The sequence below is a fragment of the Antechinus flavipes genome, chromosome 2 (assembly GCF_016432865.1).
Source record: "Antechinus flavipes isolate AdamAnt ecotype Samford, QLD, Australia chromosome 2, AdamAnt_v2, whole genome shotgun sequence".
Taxonomy (NCBI): Eukaryota; Metazoa; Chordata; class Mammalia; order Dasyuromorphia; family Dasyuridae; genus Antechinus; species Antechinus flavipes.
This window is the reverse complement of record NC_067399.1, coordinates 451402373-451422838: the sequence shown is the minus strand read 5'-3', so window position 1 is coordinate 451422838 and position 20466 is coordinate 451402373. Positions and strand designations below refer to the sequence as shown.

Sequence of the window (20466 nt, the reverse complement as noted above, 5' to 3'; positions counted from 1 at the left end):
AATTCAGAATGTTGATGATATTCAGAAACACAGCTGATTTATGTGGATTTTTTTTTAATTATGCAATTTTATTGAAGTTGTTAGTTGTTTCTGTTACCATTTTTTATTTGACTCCCTGGGGTTCTTTTTTAAGTTGACCATCATGTTATCTGCAAAGAGTGATTATGATAGTTTTCTTTCCTCATTGCCTATGTGTATTCCTTCCATTGTCTTCTTTTTTTGGGGGGGGGGGGTGGAGATGGGATGGGTCTTATTGTGATAGCAAAGATTTGTGGTAAAATATTGAATTGTAATGCCTGACTATGGACACTCTTGTTTCATCCAACCTTATTGGAAAAGCTTTTAGTTTATCCCTATTGCAGTGATTTTCAATAGATTCTACTTACCATTTAAAAGAAAAATCCATTTATTCCTGTACTTTCTAATGGCTGTTGTATTTTGTCTAAAGCTTTTTTTGCATCTACTGAAATAGGGATGAATTTTTGTTAGTTTTGCTATTAATAGTCAACTTCTCTTATTGATTTCCTAAAATTGAATTACCTTGCCTTCCTTTTATAAATCGATCCTGATCAGAGTATATACTTTTGTGATTAGCATAATATCCTTGCTAGTATTTTATTTAAATTTTTTTACATCACTATTGATAAGGGAAATTGGTCTGTAGTTTTCTTTCTGTTTTTTTTCTCCCTAGGTTTAGGTATCATGACTATATTTGTATAAAAGAAAGAATTCCAATAAGTTTATCTATTTTTATCTGGTTCTGGGGTTTTTTCTTTAGGGAGCTTATTTAAGGCTTGCTGAATTTCTTTTTTTAAGATAGGATTCTTAAGTATTCTATTTCCTATCTTGTTAACTTGGAAAATTCAGATTTCTATTTCAGATGTCTATTACATTTAGATTGCCTTTTTTTTGGGGGGGGGCGTATAGTTGGATGAAATGGCTCCTAATAAATTGTTTTTATTTCCTCTTCATTGTTTGTGAATTTACTTTTTTTGTTTGATATTAATGATTTGGTTTTCTTTTTTTTTCCTCAGATTAACCATGATCTGTCCATTTTATTGTATTGTGTATTGTATTGTTTTGTTTTGTTTTTTAAAAAAAAACCCTCAAACCCAGCTTCTACTTTTATTTATTAATTCAATTTTTTTTACTTTTAGTTTTGTTCATTTCTCTTTTAATTTACAGGATTTCTGTTTTGATGTTTAATGGAGGGTTTTAATGTGTTTTTCTATTCTAGTTCATACCCAATTTCTTCTCTCTTATTCATGTGAATATTTAGAGATGAATTTTCTTTTAATTATTAATTTGGCTGCATCCCACAAATTTTGGAATGTTGTCTCATTATTGTCATTAACTTTAATGAAATTATTGTTTCAATTTTTTTTTTGATTCACTCATTTTAAAAAATTTAGATTTCCAGTTAATTTTTATTTTATACTTCAAAAATCCTTTATTGGTTGTAATTTTATTGCGTTATGGTCAGAAAGAGATGAATTTAATTTTTCTATATTTGCGAAGTTTTTATGCTCAAATAGATGGTCAATTTTTGTGAAGATGTTATATATAACTGAATTGGTATACTTTCTGTTCCTATTCATTATTTTCTAGAGATCTGTATCTAATTTTTCTAAAACTCTATTTATCCCCTAAATTCTTTCTTAATTTCATTTATCTACTTCTGAGATAACTAATAAAACATCTCCAGTCTCACATCTCCATCTGTCATTAAGACATCTCAAACTGAGTATTCAGTAGACATCTTACGCTCAGTATGTCTAACTCATTATTTTCCCAATAACTTTATTCCCCATCCTAATTCCCTATCTCTCAGTCCTTAAGGCTTGAAATCTAGATGTTATCCTTAACTTCTCACTATTTCCTTATATAATTTGTTGTCAAGGCCTGTTGATTTCACCTTTGCAACATCTCTAATATACACTCTTCTCTGACAGTGCTACCACTCTAGTGTAGGCCTTTATCACCTCACATCTTGACTATTGCATGTTACAATATTTTCCTTGCTACAAGTCTCTGTCCACTCCAATCCATCTTTTCATCCATTCACAAAAGTAATGTCATTTGCTATCCCTATCCTTCCCCCCTTTCTCCCCCACTCAATAAACTCTAGTGTTTGCTCTATTGCCTCTAGGGTCAAAATACAAAATGCTTTATTTGATATTCAAAGTTCTTCATAACCTAAGTCCCTTTTCCTATTTTTCTAATCTTCTTTATTCTTAACTCCCTGTCTCATATTTTTTAATCCAATGATATTGGCATCCTGAATGTTCTACAAACAAGATATTCTATCTCTAGGCATTTTCTCTGGTTGTCCCCCATTCTTGACATGTTTCCCTCTTCTGCTCTGATTTCTGACCTCTAACTTCTTTTAGATCCTAACTGAAATCTCATCTTTTACTGGCAGCCTCCCCAATCCCTCTTGATTCTAGTACCTTTCCTCTGTTAATAATTTTTCTGTGTATCATAAATATATCTATATGAGATATTGTCTCATATTAGATTGTAAGGTTTTTGAGGGCAGGGACTGTCTTTTGCTTTTTTTTTTTTATCTGTTTATGTAACATAATGCCTGGGCACATAGAATCAAACTTGATTAATTAAACTTCTAAGAGTCCTAAGTGATAATAAAATTGTATCCTCTCTCCATAGAAGAATGTAAGCAGCTTATCTCTTATGATTTCTCCCCAATTTTTACATTTTTATGCTGCTGGTGTACTATGTTTACATACCATATTTTCTATTTAGCTCTGTTTTTTTTTTATCCGAAATATTCAAAAGTCTTCTATTTCTGTAAATGTTCATTTGTTGGCTTTATGGGTTTATACTGTTTTGCTGGATAGGTTATTCTTGGCTGTGATCCTATTCTCTTTTGCCTTCTAGAACATCATATTTCAAGCCTCCCATTCCTTTTTAGAGGTGGTTGCTAAATCTTGTGTAATCTTGATTTTGGTTTTTCAGTGCTTGAATTTTTTTCTTTCTACCTGCTTAGAGTTATGTGAGTTTTGGGGGTTTTTTTGTTTTTGATTTAGGAGCTCTAATTTTGGTTATAATATTCCCAAGAGTTTTATTTTGGTATTTCTTCCAGGAGGTGACCAATAACTTTGAATTTTTGCTCTCCTCTCTGTCCTAAGATAATATAATCAATTTTCCTTTTTTAATTTCTTGAAACATGTTGTCTAAGCTCTTTTTTTTTTCTATTCTGGCTTTTAGGGGTTCAGTGATTCTTAAATTATTTCTCCTTACAACATGATTTCCAGGTTAATTGGTTTTCTATGAGATGCTTCATATTCTTTTCCTAGGTTTTTTTTTTTTTGTTTGTTTTTTTACCTTTTAACTTATTTTATTTTTTCTTGGTGTCTAATATTATCATTGGCTTCCATTTGAACAATTCCAATTTTCAAGAACTTATTATGTTATTCTTTTTTCATTGTTTTCTTTCATAATTCTTAATTCTTTTCCTATTTTACTTTACTATTTTTATTTGGTTTTTGAAAAAAAAATTGTTTTTTTTTTTTTTTTTAATGACTTTATTTAGCTCCTTTAAGTATTCTAAAACTAGAGACCAAATTGCCAACATTTGCCAGATTATGGAGAAAGCAAGAGAGTTCCAGAAGTTTCCAAGAAGCAGAAGTTTGGAACAGTTGATTGGTTTAGATTGGTAAAGGAATATGACATAGGTTGGATGAATCAAAAGCTGGAATTAAGGTTGCTGAGAGAAATAACAATCTCAGTTATGTAGACGATACTACTCTGATGATAAAAAGTAAAGAGGAATTAAGAAGTCTTTTGATGTAGGTAAATAAGGAGAGTGTAAAAGCTGATTTGAAGCTTAACATCAGAAAAACTAAGATCTAGAAAAACTGTCATTTCCTAGTAAATGGAAGTCAAAGAAATGGAAACTGTATCAGATTTTTATATTCTTTGGACTTCACGATCACTGCAGATGGTGACTGCAACTATAAAATTAAAAGACATTCCTTCCTTAGAAGGTACATCTGGATATATGGTACATCTGGACAGCAAACTAAAAAGTAGAGAACATCACATTTCCTACAAAAGTGTGTGTGGTCAAAGTTTTGTTTTTTTCAATAGGAATATACAGCTGTGAGTTGGACTATAAGGAAAACTTTTGCTCATAAAGTTTCTGATTTTCCCTTGGCAGATAAATTCCTAAATATTTTATACAATCAGTAGTTACTTTAAATAGAATTTCTCTTTATAACTCTAACTGTTGGGTTTTGTTAGTGATATATAAGAATGCTAATGACTTATGTGGGTTTATTTTGTATCCTGCAACTTTGCTAAAGGTGTGGATTGTTTCTAATAACTTTTTAGTAGAGTCTCTGGGGTTCTCTAAGTATACCATCATATCATCAGTAAAGAGTGATTGATAATTTGGTTTCCTCGTTGCCTAGTCTTATTCCTATAATCTCTTTCTCAACTCTTACTGCCAAAGCTAGCATTTCTATACAATATTAAATAGTAACAATGATAGTGGGCAACCTTGTTTCACTCCTGATATTATTGGGAATGGTTGCAGTTTGTCCCCGTTACATACGATGCTTACTACTGGTTAATTTAAATAGATGCTACTGATTATTTTAAGGAAAAGACCATTTAGAATTGACATTTTCAAATTGTGTTGCTGGGGAAGACTTTTGAGAGTCCCTTGGACAATAAGGAAATCAAATCATTCTGTTTTTAAACAAATTAATTCAGAGTACTCATTGATCACATACTGAAGCAGAAATTTAAAATTTTTGGCTACTAATGAAAAATTGGAACTCATTTGAAAAGACCTTGATGTTGAGAAAGACTGCAGGCGAAAGTGAAGAGAGATATCAGTGAATGAGATGGATAGTATCATGAAAACAGCAAACATGAACTTGGACAGATTTTGAGAGATAGTGGAGGATAGAAAGGTCCATTGTGCTATGTAGTTCAAAAAAAGTTGGACACAACTGAACAAAACTATAACTAAAACAATAAAAACAATAATTCTTGTTGGAATTTTATCTAATTTCTTTAAGGCTTTGTAGATGCTTTTAAGTCACTGTCTTCTGTATTTATATCTTGAGTTTCCTTTCTTGTTACCATTATTATGATAACTCTATATGATTGTGTTCTTTTTTTTTGTTTGCTCATCCTTCTAACAGATTTTTTGAATTTGAACTATATTTTAGTGTTGGTTTCTCTCCTTACTTCTGGGAGTGATTTCTGAACGAAGTATTTGTCTTTTATGTCCTTCTGTTTTACTCAGTGATATAATCCAGGGAAAGATCTACTCATCCCCAGTTTTGGATTTGTTGGCTTTTGCCTAGATAAGTTTCACTGTTGCTGGACTTAGTCATTATTAGGCAATTGAGAGATTATGTGAGTTCAGAGCCACTCAGCTGCTGGCTCCTCTTTGGTTTTTATTTTCTGGCCTAATTATTCCATTGCAGTCTGTTATGCAGGGCTAAAGTTCAGAACCAAATCCCTTACTTGACTTTTAGACTTAGGGCCACATAGCTAAATTTTTTGGAAATTGTTTTTTTACCCTGTATTTTATTTCGCTTAGGTCCTTTTCACTCAAGAATGCCCCCCTCCATCCTAGAATTGTGAGTTGTTACTGGATAATAAGTGACAAAGCTACTATCTTTTGCCTGTTCCTGCTTCCAATACTGTTTCAGAGATTCTCTGGGATCTCCTTCTCTTTGCTGCTTCCTGCCCTGGTGTTCCTACCCTTTTTAGTATTCTTGTGTGCTGGATGGTCTCCATAGCTGTGCTCTTGCTCAGTCCCATCCCAACGTCTGAATACTTTTCTATCTCTAGGTTGCTCTAGGTGAGAAAATGACTCATGGTGACTTTATCTTAGTTTTTCCTGATCAAAATTCATGTTGGCATGAATTTTCTAGGTTGTTGTGGAAAATGTATTGAATGGGAAAAAAAAGGCTTATTCTAAACTTGGTGATCATCAACAAAAAGAAATAGAAAAAAAATGAACAAATAAAATTTTTTTTAAATGTCTTTTTTTTTTTTTCATTTGTAGGTCCAAAAGAAAAAAAAAAAAGTGAAATTCATGTTTTCAAATTGACTCCTCTTTTTATGGTGTGCTGCATATATGAAGATTTTTTTGTGTCTTTTTGTTTTTAAGTTCAAAAAGAAGAAAAAAATTGTGGAGCTGCTTTTTAGTTTACTTTCAGTCAAGTTTTTGAACTTAAAATCATTATGACTTTCAGGATACCTGATTTTTATTATCTAATGCCAACAAACATTAAAAGCCTACACAGGTGTTATTGAAAATATTGACTGGTGTTTGAATAGCAGTATAGTGAAGAAAAAAAAAACATAGTAGGAATTCCATTTGATAAATAATTATAAGGTAATAGATCTATAACTGGAAGGGACCTCATACCATCTATTATAATGCTTTTACTTTACAGATATGGAAATTAGGTCTAAAGTAATTAAGTAGCTTGACTAGTAACACAGAGTTTTTAAAGGTGAGATCTGAATCCAAGTCTTCTGATAACAGCAAGTGTTATTTTTTTTTTCCATGCAGAACAGAAAATTCTGGGTTTTAACGCTAGTTCTCAAATCCTGGGTTCTAATGTTAGCTCTCCTGCTCATTCATTTGTAAAATCTCAAGTGGATCACTTCAATTTTGCTCATATTTAACTTACTATAGTTTAAATTAAATTACATGGCAAAATATTTCCTCATGTACCATTTGCCTGTACATTGAGAAATACAATCCATTGAACTAATCTTCATTTGATCCTGCTGAATTTCTTTGACAGGGAGTAATTATCTTGAGATTCTTCCATATCTTATTTCTTTCCTACCTGACTTGATAAGACTCTTACAGGGTCTTATCTTAGTGAATAAAATGTATGTGGTTTATATTTCTTTTCATTCTTGTCTGTTGCAGTGGGACATCCCCCTTGGCTTGCCTCAATGCTATGCTTCATTCCAATTCTCGAGGTGGTGAGGGACTCTTTTACAAACTTCCTGGACGAATAAGCCTTTTTACACTCAAGGTAAGTTGTTGCCTTTGGTCCTTGTGAATAGGTTGTAGAATTTAATTATATCAGATACAAAAAATATCTTACTTATTGTAAGTGGATTGTTCCACAGACCTCTCTGTAAAGGATTTTTATGTAATGCAAATTTACCCACCCACTTCACTTAGCCTATATAACAAAAGCATACACAAAATAATACCATTGAATAAGTCATAAAATTTACTAAAATCCAGACATATCAAATATTGTACCATGATGATAAACAGAATTATGAAAAGAAAGGTAAAGCTAATAATAAAGAAGAGACAGTACTGTACAATAATAAACTTAACAGAGTATCCTGTAACCTAGTCTTTATCACCAGTGGTTGGCTGAATAACTTTTTTCATGAAGCCATCAAGAGATAGCTTTTTTCCCCTCATATATCTGACAAAAGCAAACAATATTATCCTCAACTAGTCTTTGAACTTTTAAAAATCTGGAACTATTTGGATTCATCTTTTCAGTATAAGAAAAAAATTCACTCAAATGATGAAATGCTTCTGTCAACCATTTTGTGGTGAATCTTTTTGGTTCAACCTCAGTTCTAAAGCTTCCCTTTCTTTTGAGGTCTTTGCAACTAAGCAGCTCAATCAGATCCTCATTCAGAATTCTCATTCAGATTTCTTTCAGAATTCTTCACAAAGTTGAATTTGCATAATGTGAATTTTATATAAAATTATAAAGTAAGAACTCTCTATACTATCTCTAATGCTGCATATATTTATACTTTTGTTTGCTATAGAAATATCAACTTGATAAGGGCTGGAGTAATGAGGAATACTTATATAAAGTAAGGGCCTATACTGTGCAAAACAATGATTGACAATAACTTTCAAATATATGAAATTTAAATATGATTTTAGGAGTTTTTAAGTAGTAAGGGATATGTAGATATTTACTTATTTACTGATTGATACGTTATCCAAATTAGCTTTGTGATGTTATTGAAGCCATTTGATCTCTCCATTTCCCTATTTGGAGGACTAGATGATTTCTTAAGTTCCATCCAGTTTTACTATTGTTTGATTTTTTATATCAAAAGCAGAAGAATTTTATTCATTCACATAAATTGTTATACTTGATAAACATTATAAGTGACCCTAATTAATGAATATGGTCATTATCTTTCTAAATCACTTCACTTTTGTGATAGTTGGCATAATGCATGGAGTGGATGACCAGTAATTAGAAAACAAAGTTTTGCATCCTACTTTAGTAGCACACTTGATAGCACTTATGACTCTAGACCAGGGGTCCTCAAACTACAGCCGTGGGCCAGATGTGGCAGCTGAGAATGTTTATAAACCCCCTCACCCAGGGCTATGAAGTTTCTTTATTTAAAGGCCCACAAAACAAAGTTTTTGTTTTTACTATAGTCCGGCCCTCCAAGAGTCTGAGGGACAGTGAACTGCCCCCCTATTTTAAAAATTTGAGGACCCCTGCCCTAGATAAATCATTTAATGTCTGAGGTTCTTCGTTTGTAAAATAGGGATATCATCACCAACTTCAAAAGGTTTTTGTTTTACCTTTATAAGCTTTAGGTATTATATAAATATTATGTATTATTATTATTTATGAAAGGTGAAAATGGGCTTAAAGGCATATTTCTCAAAAACTTTGACATGTAAAAAATTGGAATGTAATAAAAATAATGGCACAGTCTTTTACATGTTACATGATTAAAAATACATATAAATACTGTTGTTACTGGGTCTTTACCCTCCTCGAGGCTGAGCAAGCTGCAGAGCTCAGAGTAGAAGCCATGGGGCAATGCAGTGATCCTTTTCTGATCACATCTACTGTATCAGAAGATACACAACATATTAGGCATTTTACCTTGACAAATTTTGCTTGTGGGAAAGGATTTCATCTTATGAGCTATTGTGAAATGGTATAATTTTTTGAGTTCTCTGGCTGTTTGTTCATGAAAAAATCTTGCAGAAGTTGTGTTGTGCTTAAAGTTTTCATTCCCCATTATATAGTCATGTTGGAAACATTTTGAGCTTTAAAGTAAAACTGACTTTGCATCAGTTCATACAAGTCTTCCTAGGTTTTTGTTACATGTTACATGATTAAAAATACATATAAATACTGTTGTTACTGGGTCTTGTATTCACGTATCTTATTTTAAAAATTTACTTATTCTTGACATTTATTTTCAAAGCATGTGTTTAGATAATTTTCAACATTCACCCTTGCAAAACTTTGGGTTCCAGATTTTTTCCCTCCCTTCTCCTCACTCCCCTAGATGGCAAGTAATCCAATATGTTAAACACGTGCAGTTCTTCTATACATATTTCCACAATTATGCTGCATAAGAAAAATCATATCAAAAAGGGAAAAAAATGAGAAAGAAAACAGAATGCAGGAAATATCAAAAAGAGTGAAAATACTATGTTGTGATTCACACTCAGTCCCGCAGTCCTCTCTCTGGATGCAGATGGCTTTCCTCATTACAAGACCATTGGAACTGGCCTGAATCATCTCATTGTTGAAAAGAGCCATTTGACATTTATTTTTTATAAGATTTTGATTTCCAATTTTTTTCTCCTTCCCTTCCCTTGTCCCTCCCAAGATGATAAATCAGTCTGATATAGGTTATACACATACAACAATCATATTAAACATTTTCACATTAGTTAGAATGTATTCATATACTTTACACTTAAAACTTTTTCTTATTTTTGTAAATTAATAAACCTGGATATTTCATATACAAAAAAAACAGGAAAAGATTGTATAGTATATAACATTGTGAATCTCTATTACATGCCATTTGTTTTTAAAAAGTATATTATATGGCAGTTGTAATACTACCATTCTTTTTTTTTTTTTTTAATATATCCTCTACTTTTCATCTTAAAACTCATTGATGTTCTTTCCTTTCTTTTTTAGCATGATTCTCACTACTCTTCTCCATAAACATCTCCTCATCCTTACAAAAAGCTCTCTTTTTTTAAAAGATAAGAACAACCAAGCAAAACAAATCCACACATTGGCTTTCAGAAAATGTATGTCTCATTTTTAATCTGTAGATCATTGCCTCTGCAAAGAATTGGAAAGCATGATTCATTATCAGACCTCTAGGATCTTGGTTGGTTATTACATTAATCACAATTCATAATTCTTTTACAGTTTTACATGTGGTAATCATTTTATAAATTGTTCTTCTGGTTCTGCTTTCCATTTCATAAAAATTTTTCTAAATTTCTCTGAATCCATCATACTTCTAGTCCCACCTACTTAAGAGATGTGTGAGTAATTATGACAAAATCACTTCACTTATCAATTTCAGTTGTAAAGTTGGGTGAACTCTACCCTGCTATGTTACAAGAATTTTCAATCATCTTTTTATGGTTTAGTAATATACTGTTACATGTATTCTACCTCTTTGCTCTTGGTGAGCACACACTTTGTTTCTGTTTCTTTTCTACAACAAAAAATACTGCTACAAATTTTTTGTACATATCATATCCCTCTTTGGCATCTTGGAGGATGATATACCTATGGTTTGGCAGTGTCGAAGAGTATATGTATTTTTGTGATTTTTTTTCTTTTTGAATATTGCTTTCAGAATCATTGGATCAGCTCACCCATGACTCCATCACATATATATCATGTGTACTTGTCTTTCCATATTCTCTCCAATAACTGTCATTTCCCTTTTTTGTCATCTTTGCCAAAATAATGGAAATGAGATAAAACCTCAGAATTTTAAAATTTTTTTCTTTTAATAACTTGTACCAATTCATTGTGGTTGTTAATAGCTCGGATTTCTTCATTTGAAGGTTGTCTGTTAAAATACTTTGACCATTTATTTATCTTTTGGGTATGACTCATATATGGTTCACTAAATCTATAAACTTTTAAAGTCCTGCTTTTGTGCCAAGTGTTTCCTTAATTTCTGGGGATACAAAGAAAGGGAAAAGTCCCCAATCTTATAGTCTAATGATAGAGATGTAGATATAAATTCCATATGTATCTTGAATATCAGATTATTTTTATAAGAGAAATTTGCTGCCAAAAAAATCCTCTCATACCATTTCCCTCTTATAATTCTAATTGCAACAAATTTGCTACAAACTTTCAATTTTATGTAATTGGTCTTGTTCATTTTATCTTTTTTTTTTTTTTTTTTTTTTTTTGGACTGAGGCAATTGAGGTTAAGTGACTTGCCCAGGGTCACACAGCTACTAAGGGTTAAGTGTCTGAGGTTATATTTGAACTCAGGTCCTCCTGACTTCAGGGCTGGTGCCCTATCCACTGTGCCACCTAGCTGCCCCTTGTCTATTTTATTGTAATGATTATAGCTGTCCCTAAGATAATCAGGAATTTTTCCTGTATGCATAGTTATGAAATATATACTTGTAACATAAGATATGAGTCTCACCCTAATTTTTGCCAGATTGCTTTCCCAGCAATATTCTTCTGCCCTTTGATTTTCAATAATCCAGATCTATTAGCTTGAAGAAAACTACTATTATGTTTAATGTGTTTGTTTTGTGTAGAACACTGGATTCAGTGTTCTGATTTTCTTTTCTTTTCTTGTGTTTTTTTTGCTGAGGCAATTGAGATTAAATGACTTGACCAGGGTCACACAGCTAGGACGTGTTAAGTGTTTGAGGCCAGATTTGAACTTGGATCCTCCTGACTTCAGGGCTGGTGCTCATATTCACTGTACTACTTAGCTGCCCCTTAGTTAATAATTCTTGTCCTTAATGAAGCTTCCTCTACAATTTGAAGAGTGAGATTAGGCAGGAATTAAGACATCAACAAAAATAGCTATAATACACAATAACAAATAAATATATTCAGAGAGGTACAAATCTCTTTTTGAGATTGGGAGAGAAGTTTATACTTACTAACAGAGCGTAAATATCAGGGAAAGCAAGGTTCTAATTAGCAAAGTGTCATTAAATTAATGGTTGCATTAACAACAATATTGCTTTTTATAACCATTTGTAACTTTCAAAGTGTGTTCCTATTCATTAATTCATTTTTTCTTTAAATTAAGAGGCAGTTGGGGTTAATTGATTTGCCCAGGGTCATACAGCTAGTTATATCAGGTGTTTGAAGCCAGATTTGAACTTGAGTCCTTTGGACTCTGGCCCAGTATTCTAATCACTGAGCTACCTATATGCCCTAAAATCTGAGTAGTGTTTCAGAGTTTTGGGGGTTTTTTTGGTTTTTTGGTTTTGGTTTTTATTTTTTGCTGAGGAAATTGAGTTTAAGTGATTTGCCCAGGGTCACACAGCCAGGAAGTGTTAAGTGTCTGAGACCAGATTTGAACTCAGGGCCTCCTGACTTCAGGGCTGGTGCTCTATCCACTGTGCCATCTAGCTGCCCCAGTAGTGTTTTAGTTTTATGGTTGAAACTGCTAAGTGAGAGACTTTGCCCAGTCACATATTTGTTAAATGTGGGCCTCAATCTAGAATTCTGATCTTTTAGTTCTTAAAACCTACTGTTTTACTATCCTTTTTCCTAGTTTTGCATAATTTATGGTGTTATTTTGACATTTATTGGCTCATAGTTGGGATAACAGCATTTATGAGATGGAAGGTGGGGGAGTGTGGCTGCTTGGGCCAGGAGTCAGGAATACTTGAGATCAAATCCAGCTCCAGAAACTTATTGTGTGACCTTGGAAGTCACATAACCTCTATCTCCATTTCCTCAACTGTAAAATGAGATAATAATAGCTTCTATGTTTCAGAATTTTGTCGGTATCAAATCAAATAATATTTGTAAAAAGCACTTAACACTGTGCCTGGCACAAATGTTTAACTTTTCTTGTTTATTTTAGTGACAAGTATATACCTTTTCTTAAAATTAGTTCATTGTGAGGCTGCTGTCTCGCAATGTTATACAAGATTACATCTGTAACCTGTAATTCTGATTATGAATATGTTAAAAAAAAAAAAAAAGCAAAGGTTTGGCATATATATAAGTTATCCAAGGGGAAAATGGGCTGCCCATTTCTCATAAATCTCATAAATTGAGGAGAGTAAGACAGCAAATAGTTAATTGTGAGAGTTGAATGAACTACAGTTGACTCCCATCTTAAGACTCAATTCTGGAACTAGCTTAGTTCCCTTTCTATTCAATTGTGGGAATTTGGAGAAATCCTTTTTGCATTGTTTGAACCCATTCCTGAGTGGCTGGGAAGCTGGACCACCTCTACCCACTAATTAGAGACCCTTAACTAAAGACCTGGTTTAGGATTACCAGAAACCAGGTCAGATCCAAAGACTGATGCAAGGAATTTTCTCACAATTGTACATCTCAAGCAACTTATATGTCTTATCTGAAAACTGGCTCTGTATTGATCATTCAGTTATTGTTTCCTTCTTCCTTTGATTATTTACAGACATTTGGGGGGGAGTGGGACAGCTCTTTTTCTGAATTCAGGGAATGGTACTTGTTTGCTTTTTTTTCTTAGCTTGGAAAAATTCTGATCTTTTTTTCTATTAGAAATCAGTTTACTTAATGTTATAACTTAGTTAATTGTTTCCTTTTAATTAGTTGGCCTTACTTGATTAATTGTTTTTAATAATAAAAAAGTATGGATACAGGGTCCAAACTTAAGCTGAGAAGGTCTGGTCCTGTTTTGTTGGGCATTTGTCATGCATTGCTTAATAAATCGATCTGCTTAGAGGATTGAACCTTTGTTTCTCTTTGGTTTTTTTATCTTTCACCTGCCACAGTGCTAGGTAAATGTTTAAATTCTGTTCCCTATCCTAACATTACATCTACCTTCATCTCATAATTATAATAAAGATTAGTAGCTCTCTTCTGTTAAAAAAAATTGTGTCTTAATTCAGATTTGAATGATACATTAAAACTCCTAATAATAAAGATTAGTAGCTCTTTTCTGTTAAAAGTACTGTCTTAATTCAGATTTGAATGATACATTAAAACTACACTCTCTCCAATGCAGATTTATTTTATTATTGATGGGAGATGGATATGACAGTATACAATTAATTTTAATTTAATTGGGCATACCATCATGGTGTAATTTGTATAGTTTTTGTAATCTAGGCAGCCAAGTCTGACTAGTTCTGTTCAAAATCCTAGCCAATTAATGATGTCAGATACTGTTTGAAAATAATATAGGACACTAAATTTCACTTGTTTTATAGTAAGATCAGATTTGCTTTTATAAATATACTCTATCTGAAATAAATTCATTTGTTTTCAGAAGTGTCCATGATTAACTATATTGCACAGTAGTCTAAAATACTGTGTGATATATCTTGATTGAAATCTTAAAATAGTTACCTCAGATTTCTCATCTTTTCATTGTGATGTTTAAAATTGTATGGACTTTTCAGTGTTCAATGTAACTGGGGGAAAACCTATACAGACAGCTTGGCAGCCCCTTAACTTCCTATTTGGAAATTGCTTGCTGTATTATTGAGTTCAGAGTTTTCTTTCTTCCTTCCTGATGGCCTTTTCTTTCCAAGTTGGAATTTTCTAATTATATCAGATTCTGTAGACAGTTAAGATCATTGACAAATATTGACTTGTTAGAAATTCAGTGATAGTGTTTAAATTTTAGTAAGCTTCATGGTATTCATTCTGAGTGATGGGGGTGGTCTGTGTTGGTAATGTGTGGTTCTATGAAATCTTCACTATCTAGTTTTATATCATTTTTCACAACTGTAGATCTTTGTGCTTTGGGATCTGTTATTTGGTTGGAGCATATTACCTCATCTGTATACTGTGATAAGGGCATTTTTCATTGTTTGTGTTGTTTGTACCAGCAGTTTTAAAAATACAGAGTTCATTTTATGCCTGTATTCTTAAAACTTTTTTTAAAAATCAGACTTGTTTCTATAAAACTAATCAGCTAACTATGCCGTGTTAACTGGAAGGCAAAATTATAAATCATTCATGTTGATATAAGTGTGACTCCTGTAAGCTATAATGATTAACATGACAAGTATTTGTTAATTTTCTAAAGCTTAACTTGCTGAATGAGAAAGTTGGACTGGAAGATCTCTGAATTCTCATCTAGTTCTAAAATTCTGTTTTAATCAATAATAAAATTATTGATATGTATTCTCTAAGAACTTGATGTTGAACTGTTAAGAACTTTTATTATAGGCTGGTCATGTCACTAGTGAAAGGATAAATTTCATTAGTTGATATTTCGTTCAAAGTTCAATATCAAAGCCTAGATGTCTTAATATGATTACCTTCAAATCCTTTTGAAAAATAATCAAATTAATAATGTGATTGTTCATCATATTAATAAATTTTTTTCTGTCTAAAGTGGTGACATATAAAATTACAAGATTTTTTTTTTACAATTAATTAAACTCAGCCACTTTTTAGAATTGAACAACATAGCACAAAATCAAAATGGAATAAAAATAGAATTGTAGAGGGGACCCTAGAATACAGAATGGTAGAGGTAAAAGGTATATTAGATTTAGCCTAACATTCTTATAGTACTGACAAGGAAAGTGGGGCCCAGAGAGGAAAAACCTAGTAAGTGGCCAAGAAGAGACAAGCCACCAAATTTTGTGATTCCTGTTGCTGAGGGTTTTTTTGTTTTTTTGTTTTTGTTTGTTTGTTTTGGCTATACCTCTCTTAATAATCTCCCCAGAAGTATTTAAGGCTACAATTGAAGTATGTCACTCTTAACACTATAATTTGCAAATAAATATGAGTAATAAAACAGAAAAAGAGAGGGAGGAGATAATTACTATTGCCTTTTTGTTATTATTTACATAATCACAATAATGGTATTATTGCTGCATTTCCAAACCTATAGCACCTTCTAAGCTATTTATGTTGCCACAAAATACTAAAATGGAAAAAGAGAAGAAGGAATAGAGTTAAAGTATAAGATTGAAATCTACATCATTTGAAAGTCACTATAAGGAAGAAGGTGTGACAGAGGGTTGAGTCCTAACTGTACTATATATAGGCTTTGTGAGAACTAATAAGTTACTTCATCTTGCTGAGCATCTCAGTTTATGTATAAAATGGTGATGATATTTAAATATCTATTACCTTGGGGTGGGGCAGGACTGGATAAAGGAGATAAGGATTAAAAAAATTAAATAAAGTTATTTTATTGTTGAACACAATATCAGAAGTCATGTGGCTTGGTGTTTGGGTTCTGTTTTTTTTTTTCCCCCAAAAAAATCTTAAATTTAGCTGATCTCTACACTATTCTTTTACATCAATTTTTTTTTTTTTCATGGAGAGGGATAGGGAAGGAGATGTATACTTTTTTTTTTCTGTCCTCTTTCCCATATCTTCCCCTTCCTGTCTTCCCCCCGCGCCTCCTCCTTCCCCCCCCAAAGAAAAAGAAAAACCTTTTGCTCTTATTTGGATTAAATTGCTCAAAATCTGCTGACACACTACAAAAACCATCTTCTCACTCTTGCCTCCTGAAGCTGTAATGTTGCTAAAGACAAACTAAGCCATTAGAAACAATTTTAAAATATAAGGTTTTTTAGTTACCAACAATGTTTTCCCACTGAAAAAACTGAACATTGTGATTGCTTCTTCAAAATGGGAGTTTCTGTTTGGATATAAAGTAAGAATATTGCACTTTAGGTTCTACATTTAATATGGCATGTTTTATGGTCTGCTGTAAAATGCTAATAAGCACTTTAATTTTTGATATGTGGTAGAAAGACTTTTTTTTTCTATAGTATAACATCATAATATTAATGTCTTCCATTTCTAATTTTTTTAAGTACTTTCCTCACAACTTATGTAGATGGAGAGGGTAATAGGAAGTTTATAAAGTTCAGTTTAGTGGGAAGTGTTATTTCCATTTAGGAATTTAGGAAAGAACTGGATTAAAATCCTGCTTCTGACATTTATATGACCTTATGCAAGTCACTTACCTCTAATCTTCAGTTTGTCAGGAGACAGCACTACTTGTGTTGCCATCAGACTTCTTGGCACTTTCAAATAGCTTAGCATTAAAAACTAATATTTTATCAGTGAAATTGATACTAAAGAAGAGGCATTAATATCTGCTTTGTTGCTTAAGGACCATGGAACTTTCCAAATTTGATTTGTAGTTGAAACCTCCATGTATTTTGTTTCCCTTTTTGGAAGGTGAGCTCCTTGACAGCAGAGACTGCTCACTTTTCTTTTGGTATCCTCATAGTCTTGTGCCACAGTTCTCTTTTATTATCTTGACTCAGTTTCCCTAATTATCCTGCCTCAGTTTCCCTAATTGTTTTGCCTCAGTTTATAATTGTTCTGCTCAATTCTGCAAAAACCACCCTCCCTCTTAATCATCAGAATATTTGATAAGGATAAAAGATCTTATGTTTTAGAATATCGGAATGCCTCTCCCCTTCCCAAGCTATCAGAATATCAGATACCATCTTATCAAGATGCCTCTCCCCATCTCTGGGGTGCCTCCTCCCATTATGTCATCTTTGGTGCCTTCCCCCAACCCTGTCAGAGTCCTGTCCTGAACTTAGCACTCTGACTCCGCCCCTGCCTTGGTCTACACCCTGTATGTGAGCCACACGTATATATGTCATTGAGAACAAAGATTTTTTACTAAAGAAAGGAAAGGGACCTGTATGTGCCAAAATGTTTGTGGCAGCCCTCTTTGTAGTGGCTAGAAGCTGGAAAATGAAAGGATGCCCATCAATTGGAGAATGGTTGAGTAAATTGTGGTATATGAATGTTATGGAATATTATTATTCTATAAGGAATGACCAGCAGGATGAATACAGAGAGGACTGGCGAGTCTTACATGAACTGATGCTAAGTGAAACGAGCAGAACCAGAAGATCATTATATACCTCAACAACGATACTGTTTGAGGATGTATTCTGATGGAAGTGGATCTCTTCGATAAAGAGAGTTAATTCAGATCAAAGATGGACAGAAGCAGCTACACCCGAAGAAAGAACCCTGGGAAATGAATATAAACTGCTTGCATTTTTGTTTTTCTTCCCGGGTTATTTCTACCTTCTGAATTCAATTCTCCCTGTGCAACAAGAAAACTGTTCGGTTCTGCACACATATATTGTATCTAGGATATACTGTAACCTATTTAACATGTATAGGTCTGCTTGCCATCTGGGGGAGGGGGTGGAGGGAGGGAGGGGAAAAATTGGAACAGAAGTGAGTGCAAGGGATAATGCTGTAAAAAAAAAATTATCCTGGCATGGATTCTATCAATAAAAAGTTATTAAAAAAAAAAGAGAGAGAGAGAGAAAAAAGATTTTTTTGCTGAATTCTTGGAGATGATACTCTCATTCAGCCCTGTGAGCAAACCATGGATCCATTTGGTCCCAGTAAATCTCTCCCTTCCAAATAAAATACTAAATACTCTCTATCTTGTCTCAGTTTCACCGGAATTACATTTGTACAGTGTTTTGCGCATAGTATGTACTTAGTACTTTTTTTTAAAATAAATTTTTATTATCTTTTGTTTTATATGACTTTCCTAATGCATCTCACTTCCTTTTTTTTTCTGAGAGTTTATAACAGAGTAATAATGAAAAAAAGAGGTAAAAGGCAGTTCAAAATTATTTTTTAATACATTGGAAAAAAATCTAATATCCTTCAGTGTTCAAACTTATAGTCCCCCACTTCTGCAAAGAAGAGGGAGGAGGAAGTCTGTTCATATTTCTTTCTTTGAAGCCAAGCTTAGTCATTGTAATTATATAGGATTTAGTTCTAATTGTTTGGTTGTTCTTTCTACCTACATTGTTGTATCATATTGTGTATTCTCGGATCTGTTTATTTTCATTTGCATTAGTTCATGTCTTTCCATGCTTTTCTTTAATCATCATTAATATATTTCTTAATTTTAAAATCAATTTTGTTAATATTTTATGTTCTAGCATTACCTAAATTTCCTTGTATTTTTTCCTGTCTCCTATAATAATTTTTTTTGGAGGGGGGACTGTGTGGCCCTTCAGAACTTCCAGTACTATATGGCAAGGAAGCTTTAAACTACTCTTGCTTTTCCAACCTGAGTCACATCTCTTCTTAGATAGCCAGATGGTCTGCTTCAAAACTCATATTGGTGCTAAACTCTTTGGGCTTTTTAGCCCCACCAGAGTTCAGAACTCCCAAACTCAAGTGATCTACAAGCTACAATCTTCTCAGTATCAGAGACTAAAATTATGTGTTAGTCATATTTTCTTAGGAGGAAAAAAATTAAGACAAAGTTGATCAATTATCTGACAATATATGCAATACTCCCCATTCATGAACCTCTTGCTCCTTTCTCTCTTCACTTGTTAGAGGAGGAGGTGGCGTCGTCTTAGACCCTTCTAAGGTCTTTGAGCTTAAAATAATGGTAATAGGTTAATCAATGGTCAGGCACTTGATCATAAAGTGATTTGAAAGTTGCTACCTCTATATACTTTTAAAAAATTGTATTAGCAGTAGGAGTGAATCTAGTAAGTCAATATCGTTTTTCAACTTCAGGATCATTAAGTGATTTAAGCCAGAGTGCCATTGATGGAGGGGGATGTTAAAGTTGATGTGTATGTGTGATGTGTATCTTTCAGGAACTGTGGTAGCAGTAATGTTTTAGTTAGAATCAGCTTTTGTGAAGAATTGGATTTGACTTCTCTTTTTGAATACTTGGAAGACAGCTTTTGTGGTGACTTTTTCCTAAGAAAAATTGTGTCCAATTATATTATGTTAAAAAGTTTTTGTGCAAACAAAACTAATGCAGACAAGATTAGAAGGGAAGCAATAAGCTGGGAAAACTTTTTACATTCAAAGATTCTGATAAAGACCTCATTTCTAAAATATACAGAAAATTTACTCAAATTTATAAGAATCCAAGCCATTCTTCAATTCATAAATGGTCAAAGGATATGAACAATTTTCAGATGAAGATATTGAAATTATTTCTAGCCATATGAATAGGTGCTCTAAATCACTATTGATCAGAAAAATGCTAATTAAGACAACTCTGAGATACTACTGAACACCTCTCTGAACTGGGACACTAATACATTGTTGGTGGAGTTGTGAACTGATCCAATCATTCTGGAGAACAATTTGGAACTATGCCCAAAGGGCTATCAAACTGTGCATATCCTTTGATTTGATACTGGGCTTATATCCTAAAGATACCTTAAAGGAAGGAAAGGGACCCACGTGTGCAAAAATGTATGTGGCAGCCCTTTTTGTAGAGGCAAGAAACTGGAAACTGAATGGATGCCCCGTCAATTGGAGAATAGCTAAATAAGTCATGGTATATGGATGTTATGGGATATTATTGTTCTGTAAGAAGCAAGCAGCAGGATGATTTCAGAGAGACCTGGAGAGACTTACATGAACTTAATGTGAAGTGAAATGAGCAGAACCAGGAGATTGTTATATACAACAACAAGATTATATGATGATCAATTCTGATGGACATGTCTCTCTTCAACAATGA

At 32.9% G+C, this 20466-nt stretch overlaps 1 protein-coding gene across 3 annotated transcripts in view; it reads left to right on the top strand.

Moving 5' to 3' along the window:
- ASXL1 (ASXL transcriptional regulator 1) overlaps nt 1-20466 on the top strand; it is a 70432-nt gene that overhangs the window by 11067 nt on the left and 38899 nt on the right. For all 3 annotated transcript variants that reach the window (XM_051979372.1, XM_051979371.1, XM_051979370.1), the window contains exon 3: nt 6932-7040. In XM_051979372.1, coding sequence (XP_051835332.1) covers nt 6932-7040 — 109 coding nt within the window. The remainder of the gene's footprint in view (nt 1-6931; nt 7041-20466) is intronic.